At 41.8% G+C, this 22,364-nt stretch overlaps 1 protein-coding gene across 6 annotated transcripts in view; it reads right to left on the bottom strand.

Moving 5' to 3' along the window:
- Positions 1–18,032, bottom strand: part of dclk2 (doublecortin like kinase 2) — a 113,316-nt gene extending 95,284 nt beyond the window's left edge. For all 6 annotated transcript variants that reach the window (XR_010006311.1, XR_010006312.1, XM_062981067.1 and 3 more), the window contains exon 1: positions 17,142–18,032. Coding sequence is in view for 4 of the 6 variants with exons in the window: in XM_062981067.1 (XP_062837137.1) it covers positions 17,142–17,601 (460 nt within the window). In the remaining 2 variants the exon portion in view is untranslated. The remainder of the gene's footprint in view (positions 1–17,141) is intronic.
- Between the last annotated feature and the right edge of the window lie 4,332 nt (positions 18,033–22,364).

The raw sequence follows: 22,364 nt of genomic DNA, 5'->3' as shown, positions 1-22,364 counted from the left end.
AGCAAAACAGTTGCACTTTACCCAGAGGTGGCCCAAGCTATACGCAAACTATGCCTTTGTGGAAGGCACGATCCTCTAGGAGGCACCCTCAGGCTCCACTGCCTCCTACATTGACAGCGAGGCCTTCTGCCACCTAAACTGCAGCTCCACCCACATGAAGCTGGGAGGAGAAGGAGAAGAAAGATAGGAGGAGGGAAAGCGCAATGGCGGGGACTGAACCACAGCCAGCTCTCACTGCGCCGCTTCAGGGCAGGGAGAAACGAGGAAGCAAGGAGGAGAGAGTGGTGGGGACCCTATGGGGAAAAGACAGAGAAAGCGCCAAGCCCCACATCCTGAGCCAGAGTCCCCACTTGCCCCCAACTTAACTTCTCCATGCGGCCAGACCGGACAAATTCACTTCGGGACCTCTAGATGCCACTCTCAAGGTGCTCTCCTTGGGGAAGGTCAGAAATTGCGCACAGTGTGGTTGGCGGGGGAAAGAAGGGAAAGAGACTAGGAAAGGAAAGGAAGGAAGGAGGGAGGGGACTGGATGCGGAGAGGAGAGGTGCAAAAAAGAGGGGTCCCATCTGTCTTCCCCCAAAAAACTTAAAGACCTGCCAAGAAATGGAGTCACAGCTACAGGTGGAGGGGGACAAGGATGCCTGTGGGTTTAGGCTCAAGCCAAGGGAAGCCTTGGAAAGTGGGACCCCAGAAGTGCTGCTTAGAGAGAGAGAAGGAAAGAAGATGGGGAAGGGAGGAAAGAAATAATACAGCAAAGGGAAGAAAGGTCACTCATGTTCTTGGGGCAACGGTGTGGAGTAGGCTTTGGAGGGAGACGCAGCAGAGAAGGGAAGCTGAGGTTGGCGGCCAGTGGCAGGCTATTTACTTCCTTCCTCTCCCCCCTCCCATGCAGGCACACACACAGCCCCCCTCTTCTCTCTCTCTCCCTGGCCCCCTCCTGCCTCCTCCCCCTCTTCCAATGCCCCCCGCCTCTCTCTCATAAGCTGCAAAGGCATGAGCCACCAAGCTGGGATGGAGGACACAGAAGCCCCCCCCCCCCAAATCCCCGTCTCTCTGCAAGAAATCCCTGCCACTTTTCCAGGAGGCGAGAGGGCCTGAGGAGCCTGCCTCCCCCTCCCAAAAAAGTTAGGACCCCAAGATTCCCTTTCTTCCCACGTGCAGCCTCCACCCCGTCAAGAAACCATTGAATGCTGGGTTCCCCTTTGGGAAGAGAGGTCATTGGGCTTCATAGGAAGGGAAGGCTTGAAGATGGGGTGCTGGAGGCAATAAAGTGCGGAAAGGGATCCCAGGGGATGCCTGGCTCCACAGCAGTATGTGTGAAAAAGACCTTAGAGTCCTTGTGGACATTTGTGTTTTCCGGGCTGTATGGCTATGTTCCAGAAGCATTCCCTCCTGGTATTTCGCCTGCATCTATGGCAGGCATCCTCAGAGGTTGTGAGGTCTCTTGGAAACTAGGCAACTGGGGTTTATATTTCTGTGGAATGATGTCCAGGGTGGGAGAAAGAAAGAACTCTTGTCTGTTGAAGGCAGGTGTGAATGTTGCAACTGGCCACCTTGATTAGCTTTAAATAGCCTTGCAGCTTCAAAGCCTGGCTGCTTTCTGCCTGGGATAATCCTTTGTTGGGAGGTGTTAGCTGGCTCTGATTGTTTCCTGTCTGGAATTCCTCTGTTTTCTGAGTGGTGTTCTTTGTTTACTGTCCTGATTTTAAGAGTTTTTAAAATACTGACATTTCTCCCACATCTACTAACTTTGTCTCCACTTCTAGTAAGTCACCCCAGCCTTGCTATCAGAGTTGTCAGAAGTTGAAAAGAAGGTCTGATGATCATTCTCATGCTCAACAGAGTGCAAGGACCATAGTTATCATGCTGAGCATATTCTCCAAAATGCCGAAGTCTAGTTACTGTAGCCCTAGTCAAACTTCTATCTGAATAAGAAGGCTAAAACTACCATATTTACATCAATCTCAGCCACACCTTTTTTGCTTAAATGACTATGACAAAATTGAGGTGCACATTACATTTGTGTAATACGGTAAAGACAAGTGGGTTGCTGTGAGCTTTCTGGGCTGTATGGCTATGTTCCAGAAGCATTCTCTCCTGAAATTTTGCCTGCATCTATGGCAGGTATCCTCAGAGGTTGTGAGGTCTGTCGGAAACTAGGCAAAGTGGGGTTTATATATCTGTGGAATGATGTCCAGGGTGGGAGAAAGAAAGAACTCTTGTCTATTGGAGGGAGATGTGAATGTTTCAATTGCCCATCTTGATTAGCACTGAATAGCCTTTCAGCTTCAAAGCTTGGCTGCTTCCTGTCTGGGGGAATCCTTTGTTGGGATGAATTATTATTATTATTATTATTATTATTATTATTATTATTATTATTATTCCCTGCTCCCGGGAAGGTTCCTCCCCTGTGGCTCCCTACCTATCTATCTACCTTGCCACATATTCTCCATATATCTTATGTATATATAAGATATATATGTGTGTGTATACACACACACACGTACAAACACATATGCAGGGACCATATGTGCCTCTCTCCTTGTGTGTATGTGTGTGTGTGTATTACACACACGTATATATATTCTACTCACCTTTACTTTCTACCTTTTAGTTTTCACTGATTGGTTGGGGGGGGGGCAAAATACTATTTGCTTACACTTGAAAAATATCTAGGACCAGCCCTGACTTTACCACACTAAACTCACTGACCAACACAAAGAGGTCACATTGAGGTCTGAATACCAGATTGAGGAAGGATCTTCAAAGGGCGAGATCAGCGATAGAAGCCTCTTAGCTGGAACCAGAGGTTCCACCTGAATAGTGTTCCATCACAACCATATATTAACACAGCTGCTTTTCCCAAAGTACTTTTTCTTAATTATGATAACAATTTCTAACTGAAAACATTCCTTACAGAAGTTATCTCTCCTCTCCATGTGACTGGAACAAATTGCTTCCCCAGTATCTTCTGGTTAGAGCCAACTTGAAGTGATCTGGTACATATATTCATTATGCTACAATTCTGTAGGTATCTCATGGCTTGTATGTATCTCAGAATGATTCAAGCCTTCTAAATGTGTGAAGCCTGAGATCTGATGCATTCTTTTGAAGTGATCAAGCCATGCCATAGTTTAGGTAAGGAATCATGCAGTGGTCAAACTGGAGAACTACTATAAAGGACACACAACTTCCAATTCCTTTTCATCTTTACAACTCACAACTCACTAGATGACTTTTCACTAGACCAATAATCACAGGCAGTGAGATACTGACAGGATTATAGTCTAATGAATAATCTTGTCTTAGCCTTACTCAAGCTGTTTGGAAAAAATGTGGAATATAAAAATAATATAATAAATAATACTAATATTAATCGGTAGTCGGTAGGATGATTGTAGTCTCAGACAGCATTGTGTGTTACAAGAAATCTAAACTGGGTGCCCTAAGAGTTAAAACTTTTGATTGGTTCATTTTATTTGCCCTGCTACCTAAAGTATTGTACATTTCACTTACATAAACATAAAGTACACTACAATTTCTCAAAATAATTTATGCTGTTCCTAAAATGACACAATGAAATATGTTTGCCATGATTAGGAGAAACCTTAAGACGAAAGCAAGAGTGACTTAAGGCACCATAAAGACGAACACACTGTAGACATAAGCATGTGTAAATGACTTCAGTAGACATTTGATGCTATCCAGCTGCAAAATACAAAAGCTTTCACTTTTAATTATGATCCACATTGAAAAGTAAAAGGTTTTTCTTACAGTGTGTGAATGTGCCGCCTTCAAGTTGCCTGTCAACTTATGGTGACCTCATGAATTTTACAGCATTTTCTTAAGTAAGGAATACTCAGAGGAGGCTTTACCAGTTTCTTCTTTTGAAATAGAGCCCCTGTTATTCATTGGCAGTGTCTCACCCAAGCACTAATGAGGGTTGACCCTGCTTAGTTTCCAGGATCAGACAGAATCTGTTGCCTTTAGGATATTTGGGCATTGCCAGCAGTTTATTCAAACAGCAACTATTCTTTCTGGTTGGATTTACATTTATTAATCAATTGCTTAAACGAGTGCAGTTCTGATTTCACAGTTGACTTCTCAAAGTTGCCATTTCATTTCCCATTTTGAAATGATATTCTAATCTGAAAAAAATGCAATTTTAAAAGAGAACACTTTATACAGTTATCACTTAGGTATTGTTATAAAGTAGAAATATGCACCATATTAAATTGTGAAATTCGATTTTCCTGGAGATTCTAATGTTTTAGCGAGCCGCAGTGGCGCAATAGGTTAAACCCTTGTGCAGGCTGAACTGCTAACTTGAAGACCTTAAGGTCGGCGGTTCGAATCTGGAAGATGGGGTGAGGTCCCATCTGTCAGCCCCAGCTTCTCATGCAGGTACATGAGAGAAGCTTCTCACAGGATGGTAACAAATCCTAGCGTCCCCTGGGTAACATCTTTGTAGACGGCCGATTCACTCACACCAGAAGCGACTTGCAGTATATTCTAAATTAGCTTCTGACACAATAAAAAACCCCAATGTTTTACAACAGTCCAAGATATTAGTACAAAATCTCAGCTAGCCACAATGTTGTACCCAGTGTTGAACTAAGACAAACTGCCATCCAAGACACACAAGAGGGAGTAGAGTGGCAGCCAAATCTTATTTCAATAAAAACAATCTCCCTTAGGTAGCAAGTTAGTTTAGCAGTCCAAGACATACATGAGCATGTACACCTCTATCATCCCACAAAGGTAAAACAGTCAGAAAGCGATTATTGTTGGTTCCAGCATATGTTTCAATCTGTCTAACAGTAAAGGTAGCTCTGATAAATCCCACTAAAATAGCTTGCAATGAACAATATCCCACATCATATAACTAAACGAACTTCTCCAAATGTTTCGCTTTCTTAATATTGAAAATAAGTGACCTAGACATGAAACCTAGTTTGCCTTTCATATCCATGTGATACAAATAACTGTGGACACCTAACTATTTGGGTACTTGACCAAAATAAAATTAGCACCCAAGGATATAATAAAGAGAACCAGCATAGTAGAATGGTTAGAATGTCGGCATGACCAGGGTTCAAATCCCCATTCAGCCATGAAAACCCACTTAGTCACATTGGACGAATCACACTTTCTGAACTTCACTTTCTCCTCCAACTCCCTGAACAAAACCTTTCTAAGAAAGCCCCGTGATAGCGTCACCACATGTAGGAAATTGTTTGAAGGCAGGGATATGAAACAGTTATAGATTTAAAAAATGTGACAGTTAAATGCCACACAAATGAAAATGGCACGTATTTTGTAACAGTGATTATACAGTATTATGTTTCCCTGTCATCTGGGTTTTTAATAACTTCACTACACAAACAGGCCTAAGAAATAGTGGTAACAGAAGTCTCAGGAAGGTATGTTATAATAATGATACTCAAACACATTCCTAACGGTAATCTAAATGATGTTTAAACTAAATTTACATATTTAGGAGGTTACTCTCCCTGATATGCCTATTTATCAAATATCTAGCTGCAAGGTGGGGCATTGGGATCCACAAATCCAAAGCACTATGGAAAGTATCTGACTGAGGATGCATCTACACGGTAGAATGAAGGTGGCTTGGCACCTTTTGAACTATCATGGCTCAACTGTGGAATAATGTGAGCTGTATTTCTATAAGGTCTTTCACCTTCTCTGCCAAAAAGAGCTGGTATCTCATCAAATTACAAATCCCAGGATTTGTAGTTTGTTGCATTATGCCATGGCAGGTACAGTGGTGTGAAACTCCATTAATTCTACAGTGTAGATACACTATCGGTTATTTCTTCCAATGGGTCTTGGGCTCCACTTTAACTCCCCTCGGAAGGAAGGCATTTGAGTGAAGCCAGTTGCCTTCACTTCCATTGCTATTGTCATTTTGTTCCTTTCCTCTGGACCATCCCCGGCACCTTTTTCTTGCTGTCGCTATTTTTGCCTCCATCTATCTGATCATCATCTCAATTATAACAGTGGAAACACAGAATTTTGGACAGAATTCCCAGTTGGATTGGGTGACAAATAAACCGCAGATGGAAGACCTGTGGTTTGCTTGGCCACTCTGCTCACTACTGAGTATTATCCTAAAATGTCTTTAATGACATTTGAAACACTCAATTCTTTGTGATTTCAAAAAGGATTCATCTCATGGTTTCTTTCTGAGATGGTAATAAAGTTTTGCCCACCACAAAACAAAAATAAAGACTTATCATGGCTTGTAATAGCATTTGGTTATTTTCTGACCACTACAGAAGTTTACATTATGACTGAATATGGGCTGCCGCCATTTAAACAGTTAGTTAATGACATCAGGCCATAATCTTTCAATTAGTTGGTAATTGGTCACAAAGTTTTCTCCTCCCTACTCTTGACTAATGAGCATTAGTCTGACCCTTTCTTTTTAAAAGATGAAACAATGCTCCACAGTTCTACTTCTCATCTCATTAGAGCAAGGAAAAATTTCCATATGGCATACCAGTATGTCAGTTTAAATGGCACCCGTCCATCCATTTGGTTTTATTATTGATTTCAAGTCTACGGATAAATGATAGATCTAGTGAATGATAAATAAAACCAACATAACAAATTTTAAATTTACTGAAACTCCTTGATAATTTGGGAATTTGTAGCAGTGGAGTTTGCAGCATTCCACGCATAATCTTCAGGAGAGAAACATTTAGAGGATAGAATAATAACAATAACAATAACAATAATAATATATTTGAAGGTCCAAGAATCAATATTAAATCAAACCAAGTTTGAGAGAATATACACAGTGCTATGACCAATACATATGATGTGGAATTATAGCTGATAACTTTCCATCTTAGCAGATTTATTACTAAAAGCCAGCAGAGTTTAGTGGTTTGAGCATTAGGGTATGATTCCAGAGACCAGAGTTCAAATCCCTGCTCACTCACATAAAGACAAATTTTGCTGAGAAAACCCTGTGAAACATCTGAAACATTTTGAAGGTACACAGCATCAACAAGGTTTGTAATCACACATTTCTAATTGTAATATGTTCAATTTAATCAAGAAAAATAATTATATTTTATATCATTGCAATCATTGAAGTAAATTATATTGGACTTCTACTTTTATTTAAATATATTATACTGCTGTAATGAAAAATGACATATAAATATATAGGTGTCTAACAGGGATAGGGAAATCTCAGCTCCTGTAAATTAGAGCCCTTCCACACAGCCATATAACCATAATTTCAAGGCAGAAAACCCCACAATATTTGCTTTGAATTGGGTATCTGAGTCTACACTGCCATATATTCCAATTCAAATCAGATATTGTGGGAAGGAGTCTGAATGATGTATATATTTCCTTATTTTATTCTCAAACACATGAATAAAAGATTTTAAAGTTTACAAGAGTCTTTGATTGTTTTTCTGCTTCTTGTGTTTCATGGCATTTTTTCACACAAGTTTGATGGCACATCAAAGATGGGAGCACAAAACCTTTGAGAATTTTTGTAGGAGCATGTCTCAAAGGATTGAGAATTTTTTTTTATTGTTCAGAATGAGAAAATGTATATACTTTACATCTCAAATTCAAGTGTGCTTGAATTTAGCCTGATCACCATGTGACTTCAGGAAATTCCCTGTATTATATATTCCCCTCTCCAAAATCTGAAGAGTTGAAATGAGTCTCCTAAATCATATTGACCCAATGTGGTGTAGAGATTTGAGAAATAAACTAGGAGTCAAGGGTTCAAATCCCCTCAGCCATGGAATCGCTGGATGATCTTGGACTAGTTACACTGTCTCAGCATAAGATGAAGGGGATGGTAAATCTCTCTTGGATAAATCTTGCCAAGAAAACCCTAGAATAGAGTGATCATAAGTCAGAGTCAACTTGAAGGCATACAAAAACAGCAGTAGCAGAAATAATAACAGTGTCTTAATATACGCTGCTTTTCCTAGTATCAGCCTTTTGCCTTTGGCCCTCTGGATCACCTGAATTCAGTCCCTCCTCTAAATCTTTTCTGAAACTGAATTCAGCCCCTGGGCAAAAGGAGGTTCCTTGTCCTTTAACAGCAAGGACCCTTCCAGACAAGCCCTATATCCCGGGATCTGATCCCAGGTTTTCTGTTATCCCAGATTATCTGGCAGTCCGGACTCATATAATTCAGTTTAAAGCAGAAAACCTGGGATTAGGCCCTGGAATATTGGACCTGTCTGAAAAGGCCCTTAGATGCTTACCTTGTTATGCAGATTCAAGATAATATGTGGTAAGTGTTAGACTAGTAGGGCACTGGGATTTGAATTCCTGCTCAGCCAGAGAAACCCACTAGGTGACGTTGGCCAAATCATATGTTCTCAGTCTCAGAAGAAGGCACAAGCAATCCCGGTTAGATAAAATCTTGCCAAAACAACCCCATGATAGGTTCACCTTATGGTCGCCATAAATTGGAAATGACTTGGAGGCTCACAACAAGAACACCACCGCTGCAACGTCTCTAAAAGAAAGAATGTTATGGCAGAATGGTATGTCATGTTTAGCCCTGTAGGTTGATTGTGACTGTATTGCTTTTGTAGCCTTTTTAACATTTTAAAATCAAATTATCTGTATGCTCTCAGAACACAAGAACTAAATCCAATGGCTAGTCCCAACTGGACCAGAGTCATTGAATCAGTTTTATTTATCTATGTGCTCACTCACTATTCTACAAATGATTAAATAGACCTACTTTAGGACTAACCAAGGGGATTCCAGCCATAGCTATATATTTTAAACAGGCTTGCAAAGAATAGTTTAATAGTTAAATCATGCAATTCACTCACTTCCAACTTCGGACAGATGCACCTACATAATAAACATGTAAATACAGTTTTAATCTCATCCTATTTTGTTGTTTTTCAGAATCAGGAATTACATAATTCAAAGCTGAGATTAAGTGTTTAGAGAACACTAGCATTAGGATAAAGTTATTCAGATGTTTTGCTGTTGGAACATAACTGAGTATATAGGGTTTTTTTTAAAAAAAAAAATCTTACAAAACATTATAACACTGGAAAGATTATGTCCTGAATACAATTCAAGAAGGAATTTTCTAATTTTACAGAAACCTTAAATAAATATACTAAATCTAAATGATTACTTCTCTTATCTTGCATATATGCTACACAGAATTGCCATAGACTAAATCTCTTACATCACAGCTCCACTATACACAAAAGTAAATTTCCTAGATGGATTAGCTCATATATCTGATGAAATTATCTTTGGGATCCATGAATGCTTTTGCCATAAAAAACAGTAGCCTTTAGGTTGCCACGAAGACTTTTGTTGATATTTCTCATTAATAGTAGTGAAATCTGATGTGAAGACACTGACTCTGTCTTTAAAAGTACCTGAACATGCATATTTGGCACTGTGGAGTACGTCACAAACATTTTGGAGCATTTGCCTTTTAATTGCATCAGTGGATTAGATAATGTTATATGGTTGTTCACATGGAAGCACCTTGTCTGTGTTGTGACCTTCCTGGTGTTATGACCTTCCAGATTTTGGGACTTCTTACCTAAGGAGGCCAAGATGGCCCTTTCCTTTCTCTCTTTCCATCAGCAAGTCAAAATGACAGTAAAGAACTTTGTACCTGTAGGAGATACATTCCAACACACAAACACACACACTCAAACACACACAACATAGATACCTTTACCTCCCTCTGAGATTGAATGTGGACCTGCTCAAGGTCACCCAGTGTGTTTTTATAGCTTAGCAGAAATTCAGATCCTGGTCTCTATAGAGTTGTAGTCAAATGCTCAAACCACTGCACTACACTGGATCTACTTACAGATCATTATAGATACAGTAATCAAAAATAAGAGACAGAGACACACTGTTACTGATCTCTCAACCAACCTGTTGTCAAAAGACAGTTTCAAAGTTTTTGTTCTTTGGGTAATGTATATCCTGAAAAGATTTGCCTTTGTAAGGGTGTTGCAAAATCCATCTGTTTATATGTTTAAAGCTTGGCCATCTTTAATACTGCTTTCACAAAGTTCCCAAGATTCAAGGGATATATATAGAGAGAGGGTGGGGGAGATCAGAAGGCAGGTAACACATTTTAATCTCAATACCCAATATTGAGATATTGGATATTGGCACCCCAATCTGTTCTGGAAGCAAAACATAGGCCAGTTTTGGAATCAAAATATACACAAGCTTTAATGCATTATTATGAAGTTCCATCTTCATGGGGCAGAAGAATGAGAATGCACCAAGATATTAGGTTTATGGACTCTGTGCTAAGTAACATTATGGTAGTCTGGCAGAAAATATGGTTTTGCTAGATTTTACTCAAAAGTTTTCTCAAACTGGCTCTCCTCTCATTGGCCCATGTAAGGTCCAACTCAGTGTGCAAACAAAATAAAGAAAATGTAATTATGGAGCTGGATTATAGTTTGATAACATGATTTTGAACCTGCAACTCTGCCATAGGCAAAACTGAAGTATCAGTTTTTTTCTGAAAATTTATGAAAGTTCATATTTTACTTAAATCAGCAACCAACACTGGTCCACTTTTACAATTCATATATTATTCTCCGACAGGCCTGGATCAACCATTTGACATAGTGAGATAACCACTATTAGCAGTAGGTTTGAGGTGTCAAGAAATGGTATTAACAGTCATTTGAATTGTTATTTCATTATTATTGCAGGGAAAGACACATGGTACTTTGTAAAGCCTAAAACTGATCTTTGGGTATTAAGTATCTTAAGATGAGTGAGTGAATGAGAAGTACAATTAGCTCCTCCGTCTTAGGCAGCAAAACATCTTGGGCTAAAACACTGACTTTTACAGCATAAACATAATTACTTCCTAAACATCTGAGAATCCAGACTTTAGATCACAAGACTGTGTATAATGTTGAGACTGTAACCGCATTTTAAGTTTCATGCATTATCCTGATCCAATGGAAACACCAGGGCTCACTAGAAGGTTGCATACTTTCTAGGCTTATCCAGCTTAGCTGGGTTTCGAAGAACCTTTCAGGTAAGAGCAGCAAAGAGCCTTGTGACAGCTGCAAGACAGTAGAGGCCCTTGGTAAATGCAAGAGGAATATGCCTTTCATGATAACTAAAGGATGAGCTGCCACTACCATCCCTATTGAGTGCATAGGCTATTTAGAACTAGTTTTGTGTACTGCAGGCCTCTTCATTAGCTGCAACAGAAAGTAGATACAGTCTGTGAAAACCTATGCCACATTAAAGTTGTTAATCTTTTAGGTTCCCACAAGACACTTAGTTGGTGTTTCAACAGACCACCACGGCTACCCACACATGAAAATCTTTGCAGTAAAATAATCTTTTTTAGAGATGCACCTGCGAATTGAAGAAATATAATACTGCAAAATCCAAAATTTCTGATATGGGTGGCTGAGACAATGACACCTTTGTGCTTTGTGATGGTTCACTGTACATAAACTTTATTTCATGCATAATGAAACATTGTAATTTTATATTGTATACAATTACCTTTGGGCTATGTGTATAAGATGTATACAAAACAAAAAACAAATTTTGTTTAGACTTGATCCCAATTTCCAAGATCTCCTATTATTTACATATATGCAAATACAGCTATTCCAAATACATTTTTAAATCCAAACAACTTCTGTTCAAAAGCATTTTGGATAAGGGATACTAAACCTGTAGACAGATGAAGGTAGAGCTATACAGTATATTCTCAGGGCCTTTCCACACAGCCATATAACCCAGTATATCAAGGCAGAAAATTCCACAATATCTGCTTTGAACTGGGTTATCTGAGTCCACATTGTCATATATTCCCAGTTCAAAGCAGAAAATGTGGGATTTTATTCAGCTGTGTGTAAGTGGGTTCAGTTAACCAGAGATCAAGCAACCAGCATTGAAGAAATAATAATTTAAGGAAAAATTAAAATACATGTATAATACACTAAGGGCCCCTGGTGGAACAGTGTGTTAAAGCACTGAACTGCTGAACTTGCGGACCAAAAGGTGCCAGGTTCAAATCCCGGGAGCGGAATGAGTGCCCGCTGTTAGTCCCAGCTCCTGCCAACCTAGCAGTTCGAAAACATGCAAATATGAGTAGATCAATAGGTACCGCTCTGGCGGGGAGGTAACGGCGCTCCATGCAGTCATGCCGGCCACATGACCTTGGAGGTGTCTATGGACAACGCCGGCTCTTCGGCTTAGAAATGGAGATGAGCACTAACCCCCAGAGTCGGTCACGACTGGACTTAATGTCAGGGGAAACCTTTACCTTTTATAATACACTAAAAGAGTGTTAGACTGATAATATTGTTTTTATTTGTCTTAATTTGCTTCTAATGACTAAATTTCAGTATCAAATCGATACAGAGTTTATGGCAGATGTTTCCAAATGTTAGTGTGTCGGCTGCACTGTATAGGAAAGCTTTCGTTTATGGTGCAACATAGTATGGAATATAATTTTCAAAGTAAATTTCAAGCAACCAGAAAATACATTTATCTGGCATCTGGCTGCTGGTTAACTGCAAAGCTTTCCAAACTGCGTGTGTAACACAATGTGTTGGCTGCAGTATGTTGCGCAAATAAACAATGAATTATATTTATTTATCATTTATAAATGATACGAGATATGTTGTGTCCCTACCCATTTAGATATGTGTCCATATCTCCTATAGGGGATTGATTTAACCTCTGGTTTGCTAGTAAAACTGAAGTACTGTGCTGCAAAATGATGCATGCATAAACCATGTGTTGCCACCATGAAATATGTGGAAAGCTCTGGTTTATGTCTGGAGTATAGCATTAGGCCCATTTTTCATGGCAAATTTAACAAGAAATTTCTGGGTCTGCAAAATAAGCAATAGATAATATATTTAAAAATATATAAATGGAAGGTTTTCATGAGATATGTCATGTCCCCATCAATTTATGTATGTGTCTGTACCTCTTATGAGGGTTGGTTTAACCTCTGGTATGCTAGTAAAATTGAATTCCTGTGTCACGAAATGAGGCATGCCTAATCTGTGTGTCAGCAACATGAAATATTTGAAAAGCTCTTGCTTATGCATTGAGTATTATAGTATTAGGCCTACCTTCTGGCAGGCTTACCCAGTCAGTTTTTATCATGAATTTTAAACACACACTTTGTGTTCTCTATATGTATTTTGCAGAACAACGTTTTAATAAGTGTATTTGATATAATGTTTATGATAATAATGATGATGTATTTTTAGCTATGTTGTAAGGCGGATAAGAAATAAAAATACAATTATTACCTGTATTTACTTGAGTCTAATGCACCATCAAATCTCATGCACACCTCAAATTTCAAAACTTTGAAACCAAAAAAGGATTTACTGCTAAATGTAATGCGCAATGGCAAAAGGTGCTCTCTTTGTCATTTGCCATTACATTTTTTGCCTGCTTAGAATTCTTTCTTTACAAACAAAAGTGTTAGGGCACCAAAGCTTCCAGCAAACAGAAGAGAAAACCTTGGTATACATTGATGCTGTAGAATGAATCCACTTTAATTGCCTTGGTTCAGTGCAATGGAATTCCGTGGGCTGTAATTTTACAAGGCCTTGAGCTTTCTCTGCCTAAGGATATGGAGGCCTCATGAAGCTACAAATCCCAGGATGGAATAACATTCAGCTGTGGCCATTAAAGTAGAAACAAGATCCCTCAAATAGGGGCTCCAGGTGCAGGTCCTGAAGCAGCTTCCCCTTTGGCTTTGGCTCAGCATTAAGATGACCGTATGATGCCAATCTAAAGTGCACCCTAATTTTGGCAAGGTAGTGTACTAGCCAAATAGGTGAGCATTAGATTTGAGGAAACATGGTACTGGCCCTTTTTGAAATATTGACATCTGTGCTTATTTTCCCCTTTTAATAAGGACGTGTGTGTTAATATTGGTAATAATATTTATTATTTATTTATGTATTAAGTGTATTTATACCCTGCCCTTCTCAACCCAAAGGGGACTCAGAGCAGCATTACAAAATGGTGCAATTAGATGCTATATATACATACATACAATAAACAAAACAGTATAGATTAAAACCAAAAAGTTTAAACCACACAATCCAAAGGCATAGTCTGGAGCCATTCCAATCATGAATTGAATTATTCCATATTCACTTATTGCACTGAGAAATTACTGTTTCGAAGGCTTGGTCCCACATCCATTTTTAAAATTTCTTTCTAAAGGACAAAGAGGGAGATGATCTAATTTTGCTGGGGAGTGAGTTCCACAATCAAGGGGCCACCACTGAGAAGGCCCTGTCTCTCATCCCCACCAGTCGTGCCTGTGAAGGAGGTGGGACCATGAGCAGGGCCTCCCCAGATGATCTTAACCCCCAAGGTGGTTCATAGAGGGAGATACATTCGGACAGGTAAGATGGGCTGGAACCATTTAGGGCTTTATAGGCCAAGGACAGCACTTTGAATTGTGCTCAGTAGCAGATTGGCAGTCAATGGAGCTGGCATAGCAGGGGGGTTGTATGCCACTCTGGTGAGGAATGTGGCTGCCACCCATTGGACCATTTGGAGCTTCCGAACAGTTTTCAAAAGCAACCCCATGTAGAGTACATTGCAGTAGTCTATTCGAGATGTAACAAGAGCGAGGACTACCATGGCCAAGTCTGACTTCCCAAGGTAGTTGGCAATAGTATGTTGGCACATTATCAAAAGAAAAATCAAATGAGTTAGAGGAAACTTTATTGAGTTTTAGCGGGTAAAGGAATAAGGGCACAACCTATCGGCGACTGTCATCTTTAGTCACAGATTTCCACAAAACTACTTTTGCTAAACAATTGTAGGAAAATCATTTCATAAAACATTTTAATGGGGGGAAAACACGAGCCCTCATTTGGGCAAGGGAAATTAGCCCCCAAATGGTGAGCATTATGTTTGCAGGCATGGGCAAACTTTGGCCCTCTGGGAGTTTTGGACTCCCACTCCCACCATTCCTAACAGCCTACCGGCTGTTAGGAATGGTCAGAGTTGAAGTCCAAAACACCTAGAGGGCTGAAGTCTGGCCCATGCCTAAAACATGGGTATGGGGTCATTTCATTCCAAGTGGTCTAAAATTTTAAAAAGTTCCCACCATGTCTCCAATTTTGTTCAAATTTTAGATCTAGCGCCAGTCAGGTGTTAAACTATGTTTCCCAAAATTTGAGGACTCTAACTGCAATAGTTGCTGATCTAGACTCCCTTATCTAAAGGGTGCCTCGACATTTAGCAATATGTCATTTTTGGCATCTAATAAAATTGAAACTAAATGTATAAGAATGGCTAGTAAATTGAAATCCTGTACAGTTTTTTCTGCTGATTCTGGTAAAATTAATTTTAGAATTTTGGATGCAAAATCCAGTCAAACAAGTTGACTCAAAGTGTGCATCAAAATGTGTCATGACACATTTTGACCAATATTCAGACTGCAACTATTTCAATGCAAATGAGGATACTGACTTGAAATTTTGACCAAGCATTATGTTTGTGCTGGACATACTACTGCCAGATTTGCAACTACCCAGCATCTATAACTGCCCTGCAGGATCTCTGGATTATCTGAGTCCACACTGCCATATTTTTCAGTTCAAAACAGATGTAGTAGGGATGTTTGCCTTGATATTGAAGGATATATAGTGGAAGAGCTCTCAGGTAATCTGCAGATAATCTGGATTGTATATGGCAGTGTGGAAGGGGCTTTAGAATTGAAGAAATATGAACTGAGGGCTCTTCCACACAGTCCTCTATCCCAGAATATCAAGACAGGAAATCCCACAATATCTGCTTCGAATTGGATTATCTGAGTCCACACTCAGATGTGGGATTTTCTGCCTTGACATTCTGGGATGTGGGGCTGTGTGGAAGGGCCCACTGATAACCCAGTTCAAAGCAGATAATGTGGGGTTTTCCGCCTTTATATTCTGGGTTATATGACTGTGTGGAAGGGCCCTGAGATAACCCAGTTCAAAGCAGATACTATGTGATTATCTGCCTTGATATTCTGGGATATAGGGTTGTGTGGACGGTCCCTCAGATAACCCAGCTCAAAGCACATATTGTGGGATTTCTTGCTTTGGTATTCTGGGTTATAGGGCTGTGTAGAAGGGCCCTTAGATATCCCAGTTCAAAGCGGATATAGTGGGGTTTTCTGCCTTGATATTCTGGGTTATATGGCTGTGGAGAACGGCCCTCAAATAACCCAGTTCAAAGCAGATACTATGGGATTTTCTGCCTTGATATTCTGGGATATACGGCTGTGTGGAAAGGCCCTGGGTTATCTGAGTCCCCACTGCCATATATTCCAGTTCAAAAGAAGATGCAGTGGGATTTTTTACCTTGATATTGAGGGTTATGTGAGTGTGTGGAAGGGCCCACTGATAACCCAGCTCAAAGCAAATAATGTGGGGTTTTCTGCCTTGATATTCTGGGATATAGGGCTGTGTGAAAGGCCCTGGGTTATCTGAGTCCCCACTGCCATATATTCCGGTTCAAAAGAAGATGCAGTGGGATTTGCCTTGATATTGAGTGCTATGTGAGTGTGTGGAAGGGCCTCCAGATATCCCAGTTCAAAGCGGATATAGTGGGGTTTTCTGCCTTGATATTCTGGGTTATATGGCTGTAGGGAATGGCCCTCAGATAACCCAATTCAAAGCAGATATTGTGGGGTTTTCCGCCTTGATACTCTGGGGTATAGGGCTGTGTGGAAGAGCCCTCAGTTAGCCCAGTTCAAAGCAGATACTGTGGGCTTTTCTGCCTTGATATTCTGGGTTATATGACTGTGTGGAAGGGACCTGAGATAGCCCAGTTCAAAGCAGATACTGTGAAATTTTCTACCCTGATATTCTGGGATATAGGGCTGTGTGGAAGGGCCCTGGGTTATCTGAGTCCCCACTGCCATATATTCCGGTTCAAAAGAAGATGCAGTGGGATTTTTTGCCTTGATATTCTGGGTTATATGACTGTGTGGAAGGGACCTGAGATAACCCAGTTCAAAGCAGATACTATGGGATTTTCTGCCTTGATATTCTGGGATATATGGCTGGGAAAGGGCCCTGGCTAAGAGAGAGCCTCCTCCTCCTGCTTACCATCCACCAGCTCCTCGAGGCTGGCGAGCTTGCGCCCTCCGTCGGCGGTGTAGATGGCGCGGACGCCTTGGGGCAGGTGGACGTTGTCGGCGAGGGAGCGGGTGAGCTCGGCCAGGAGGGCGTCGAAGGAGCGGAACCGCTCGCTGGAGATGGGGTAGACCAGGCCCTTGAAGTACTTGTCCCCGTTGCGGTAGAAGCGCGCCTTCTTGGCCTTGCGCTCCGAGGCCAGGGCCTGCAAGGTGCGCGTGCGGTAGAAGCTGCAGTGGGCGCTGTGCGCGGGGCTGGGGATGAGCCCGTTGCCCTTGGCGCCCGAGCTGCTGCTGCACGTCGAGCTGCCCCCTCCGCCGCGCCGCCCCCGGCCCGCCGCCTGGCCCTGCCCGTGCGAGGAGGACGAGTGGTGGTGCCTCTTGTCGCGCTCCTCGAAGTGCTCCAGCTCCAGGCTCCTCCGCCGGCTGGCCATTGGGAAGGAGGAGAAGGGAGGACGGGCTCAGCTCAGCATCCCTCCGCTTCCAAAGGCCACCTCCCCGGCAGCTCCTCCTGACTCTCCTCGTGCCTCCACAAGCCTTCCATCCAGCCTCAGGATGGAAGACTGAAAATGCGGCTGCTGCTGCTGGAGGATCCTCCTTCAGTCATGCCATGGTTTCTCCTGGAAAGGCGACGCCGAAAGAGGGAGGGAGGGATAGGAGGGGAGTGTCCCCGCCCCCTTTCCCAAAGCCCAGCCTGAATCCCAATCGCCTTAAGGAACAAAAAAAAAACCCCTCTCCAAAACGAGCCCCTCTCCTCCTCCTTTATCGCCTCACGGACGAGGCAGAGCCAGCACCGCTCTCCCAATTGGCTACACAGAGAAACATAATGATAATCATAGCCCTTCCCGTGATGGATACATAGATAGAAAGGAAAGCGCGGCTCCCCCTCCGCCCCTGATCTATTCCATTCACTGGGCTGGGAATCCGCGCCCAGTGCAGAGTGTGACAAGCCGGCGTCGCCGCTGGGTCCTAAACCGACTCGGATTCCCCGCCTGCGTTTTGGACAAGAATTAGTATGCTGAGAGCGCGGCGGCGAAAAGGAGTCGGTTGGTTGTAATTCCTCGGGGGGCTGCTTAGCAAGGCTTCCTTCCTGCCCAACGTAGGAAACCCTACCAGAGGAGGAACCCTGAACAATGGGTTTCTAGAAGACCAAACCCAAGCGCCGGCCGTTGTGGGTTTTGCAAACCCAGGGATAATAACAGGATGGAAGCAAGCCGGCTTTTAGTAATAAGGATAGTGACATCTCCTGCCTCCCTCTGCAGGCAGCTTCCTAGGAGCAAGAGGAAGAAAAGGAATAATTCCTTCCAGCAATGTGTACCATTTTTCATCCATTCTAAGGCCCCTTCTACACTGTCATATAAAATCCGGATTATCTGCATTGATAATCCGGATGATATAAAAGTGTAGTAGGGGTCTAGGGCGCCTTCTACACTGCCATATCATCCAGATTATCAAAGCAGAAAATCCACAGAAAGGAGGAAACCATGAAAATGAACAAAATCTGGCTACCAGTATTAGAAAACTTTAAAATCAGGACAGTAAATAAAGAACAACACTCAGAAAACAGGGATATTCCAGACAGGAAATAATCAGGGCCATTTAGAAATAATTCAGAGCCACCTCCCAACAAAGGATTCCCCCAGTCAGGAAGCAGCCAGGCTTTGAAGCTGCAAGGCTATTCAATGCTAATCAAGCTGGCCAGTTGCTACATTCACACTAGCCCCAAACAGACAAGAGTTCTTTCTCCCTCCCTGGACCTTCCACAGATATATTAATCTCACTTGCATAGTTTTCCAACAGACCTCACAAACTCTGAGGATGCCTGCCATAGATGTGGGCAAAACGTCAGGAGAGAATGCTTCTGGAACATGGCCATACAGCCCAGAAAACTCACAGCAACCCACATTATTTGCATTGAACTGGATTATATGAGTCAACACGGATTTACCAAAAACAAGTCATGCCAGACTAATCTGATCTCTTTTTTCGATAGAGTTACGAGTTGGGTCGATACAGGGAATGCTGTGGATGTAGCGTACCTGGATTTCAGTAAGGCCTTCGACAAAGTCCCCCACGACCTTCTGGCAAAAAAACTAGTAAAATGTGGGCTAGACAAAACTACGGCTAGGTGGATCTGTAATTGGCTAAGCGAACGAACCCAAAGGGTGCTCACCAATGCGTCGTCTTCATCATGGAAAGAAGTGACAAGTGGAGTGCCGCAGGGCTCCGTCCTGGGCCCGGTTCTGTTCAACATCTTTATTAACGACTTAGACGAAGGGTTAGAAGGCACGATCATCAAGTTTGCAGACGACACAAAACTGGGAGGGATAGCTAACACTCCAGAAGACAGGAGCAGAATTCAAAACAATCTTGACAGACTAGAGAGATGGGCCAAAACTAACAAAATGAAGTTCAACAGGGACAAATGCAAGATACTTCACTTCGGCAGAAAAAATGGAAATCAAAGATACAGAATGGGGGACGCCTGGCTTGACAGCAGTGTGTGCGAAAAAGACCTTGGAGTCCTCGTGGACAACAAGTTAAACATGAGCCAACAATGTGATGCGGCTGCTAAAAAAGCCAATGGGATTCTGGCCTGCATCAATAGGGGAATAGCGTCTAGATCCAGGGAAGTTATGCTCCCCCTCTATTCTGCCTTGGTCAGACCACACCTGGAATACTGTGTCCAATTTTGGGCACCACAGTTGAAGGGAGATGTTGACAAGCTGGAAAGCGTCCAGAGGAGGGTGACTAAAATGATTAAGGGTCTGGAGAACAAGCCCTATGAGGAGCGGCTTAAAGAGCTGGGCATGTTTAGCCTGCAGAAGAGAAGGCTGAGAGGAGACATGATAGCCATGTACAAATATGTGAAGGGAAGTCATAGGGAAGAGGGAGCAAGCTTGTTTTCTGCTGCCCTGCAGACTAGGACACGGAACAATGGCTTCAAACTACAGGAAAGGAGATTCCACCTGAACATCAGGAAGAACTTCCTCACTGTGACAGCTGTTCGACAGTGGAACTCTCTCCCCGGGGCCGTGGTGGAGGCTCCTTCCTTGGAGGCTTTTAAGCAGAGGCTGGATGGCCATCTGTCGGGGGTGCTTTGAATGCGATTTCCTGCTTCTTAGCAGGGGCCCATGTGGTCTCTTCCAACTGTGTAGATGGCCCATGTGGTCTCTTCCAACTCTACTATTCTATGATTCTATGATTCTATGAGTCAACACTGCCCTATAATCCAGCTCAACACATGGATTTTATATGGCAGTGTCAAAGGGGACTAAGGGCCCTTCCACACAGCCATATAACTCAGAATATCAAGTCAGATAATCCATAATATCTGCTTTGAACTGGATTATCAGAGGCCCCTTCCACACAGCTGAATAAAATCCCACATTTTCTGCTTTGAACTGGAATATGTGGCAGTGTGGACTCAAGTAACCCAGTTCAAAGCAGATATTGTAGGATTTTCTGCCTTGATATTCTGGGTTACATGGCTGTGTGGAAGGGCCCAGAGGGCCCATCCAGACAGTCCCTGTATCCCAGGATCTGATCCCAGGTTTTCTGTTTATCCCAGATTATCTGGTAGTGCAGACTCATGTAATCCAGTTTAAAGCAGAAAACGTGGGATGAGATCCTGGGATACAGGGTCTGTCTGAAAGGGTCCCGAGTCAACACTGCCATATAATCCAGTTCAATGTGGATTTTATATTGCTGTGTGGAAGGAGTTTAAGACACCCTTGGTTGTAACACACACATTAATTTCAGTACCACCAACAGGAAAAAATCACTATCTGTATAAAAGCATCCACAATTCTCCATAAGATGCACTCCATTTTGAGAGGTGATTATATGGGGGGAACGTACATCTTAGAATTAAAGGAATACAGTACAGATGTGAGGTATCTGTTTATTATATAGTTCTGCCTTTAACAGTCTCTTAAGACATATTAAATTGCCAAAGGAATGGTTATCCTGATGGAGAGGAAAAGAGGACCGGTTTATTAATGTGAATCAGCACAGCTGCCTGCATATTTGGATTCCCATCTTGGAGCCTGGCCTGAGGAGCACCTGCACTTCATTTACTATTACATCACTGGAGTTTAGTTGTGCTGAAGGTTACACTACCCACAGATAGCATTTTAAAAAAAAAAAACAGATTTTTTTCTGGGACAACTCAGACTAGGCTATAGTTGTGCAGATCATCTATGTACATGAATGATAGCACTTGTGACTAAGCCATAGATCACAGGTCATATTCTTCATGTAAAGACTTATATGTCGAAGGAATTGCACCTGTAGAAGACCAACTAGTAAAGGTGCATCCATTTTTAGAGTCACATATCTAACTATCTGGACTCCTGCTGATGCACTATAAATAAAGGTCATTGTATTATTTCCTGTTTTTTTTTTTTTTTGCACTACAAATAAGATATGTGCAGTGTGCAGATGAATTAATTCATTTTTTTTTCAAACTATAGTCCTCCTCCTCAACAGACCTAGAGATCATGAACTGGCCCTCTGTGGACCCCTGAACTAGCCATGAATTACAAAAGAAATCAAATATATCTATACCATGGAGTTAGTATAGCTTATTTCCGTGTTAACTGCTATAATCCAGTGAAATCCGGGTACTTTTAGTTTGGCGAGGACTGCAGCATTCTAAGGATCTGACCAAACAAGGGATCAGAAGCTTCACTCAGTATCACCTGGGATGATGGTTGTTGTTCCCCCAAAGTCTCCACAATGGGTTCTTCTGACCCTTAATTCTTCGAATCATAGCTTTGTGACATTATCACAAATGACTGCCTTACATGATTCTTCAAATCCCTTTCCCAATTGTTTCCAGTTGTTTTCTCTAGCCATTTCTCTCCTCAGCTATTTTCTGTTGATCTTTGTGTTACAGCCTTTGCATTATATAACCTCTATTGCCTGCCTTTTGTATATGAATTAAAGTATTATTTGCTGAGTCAGAAAAACGATGTACCAACTTTTTATGTCACACCTGTGTCAATTAGTATTTCAGTAGGTGACAATTAAACACATTGCTTGCACAAGCAGAATGTGTTGAAAATACATTTGTCTTCAGTGTTCCATTTTCTCCTCTTTTTACAGTAGTATGAAAATATATAGAAAAAGGTGTTTACATTATTCTGAGGTTACCCTAGGACAACTGCACTGTGGTTAAGCTGATTTGACAGGC

Source organism: Anolis carolinensis, chromosome 5 (assembly GCF_035594765.1).
Source record: "Anolis carolinensis isolate JA03-04 chromosome 5, rAnoCar3.1.pri, whole genome shotgun sequence".
In the NCBI taxonomy this organism is placed as follows: Eukaryota; Metazoa; Chordata; class Lepidosauria; order Squamata; family Dactyloidae; genus Anolis; species Anolis carolinensis.
Note: the sequence above shows the minus strand (reverse complement) of the source record. Positions and strands in the feature narration are given on the sequence as shown.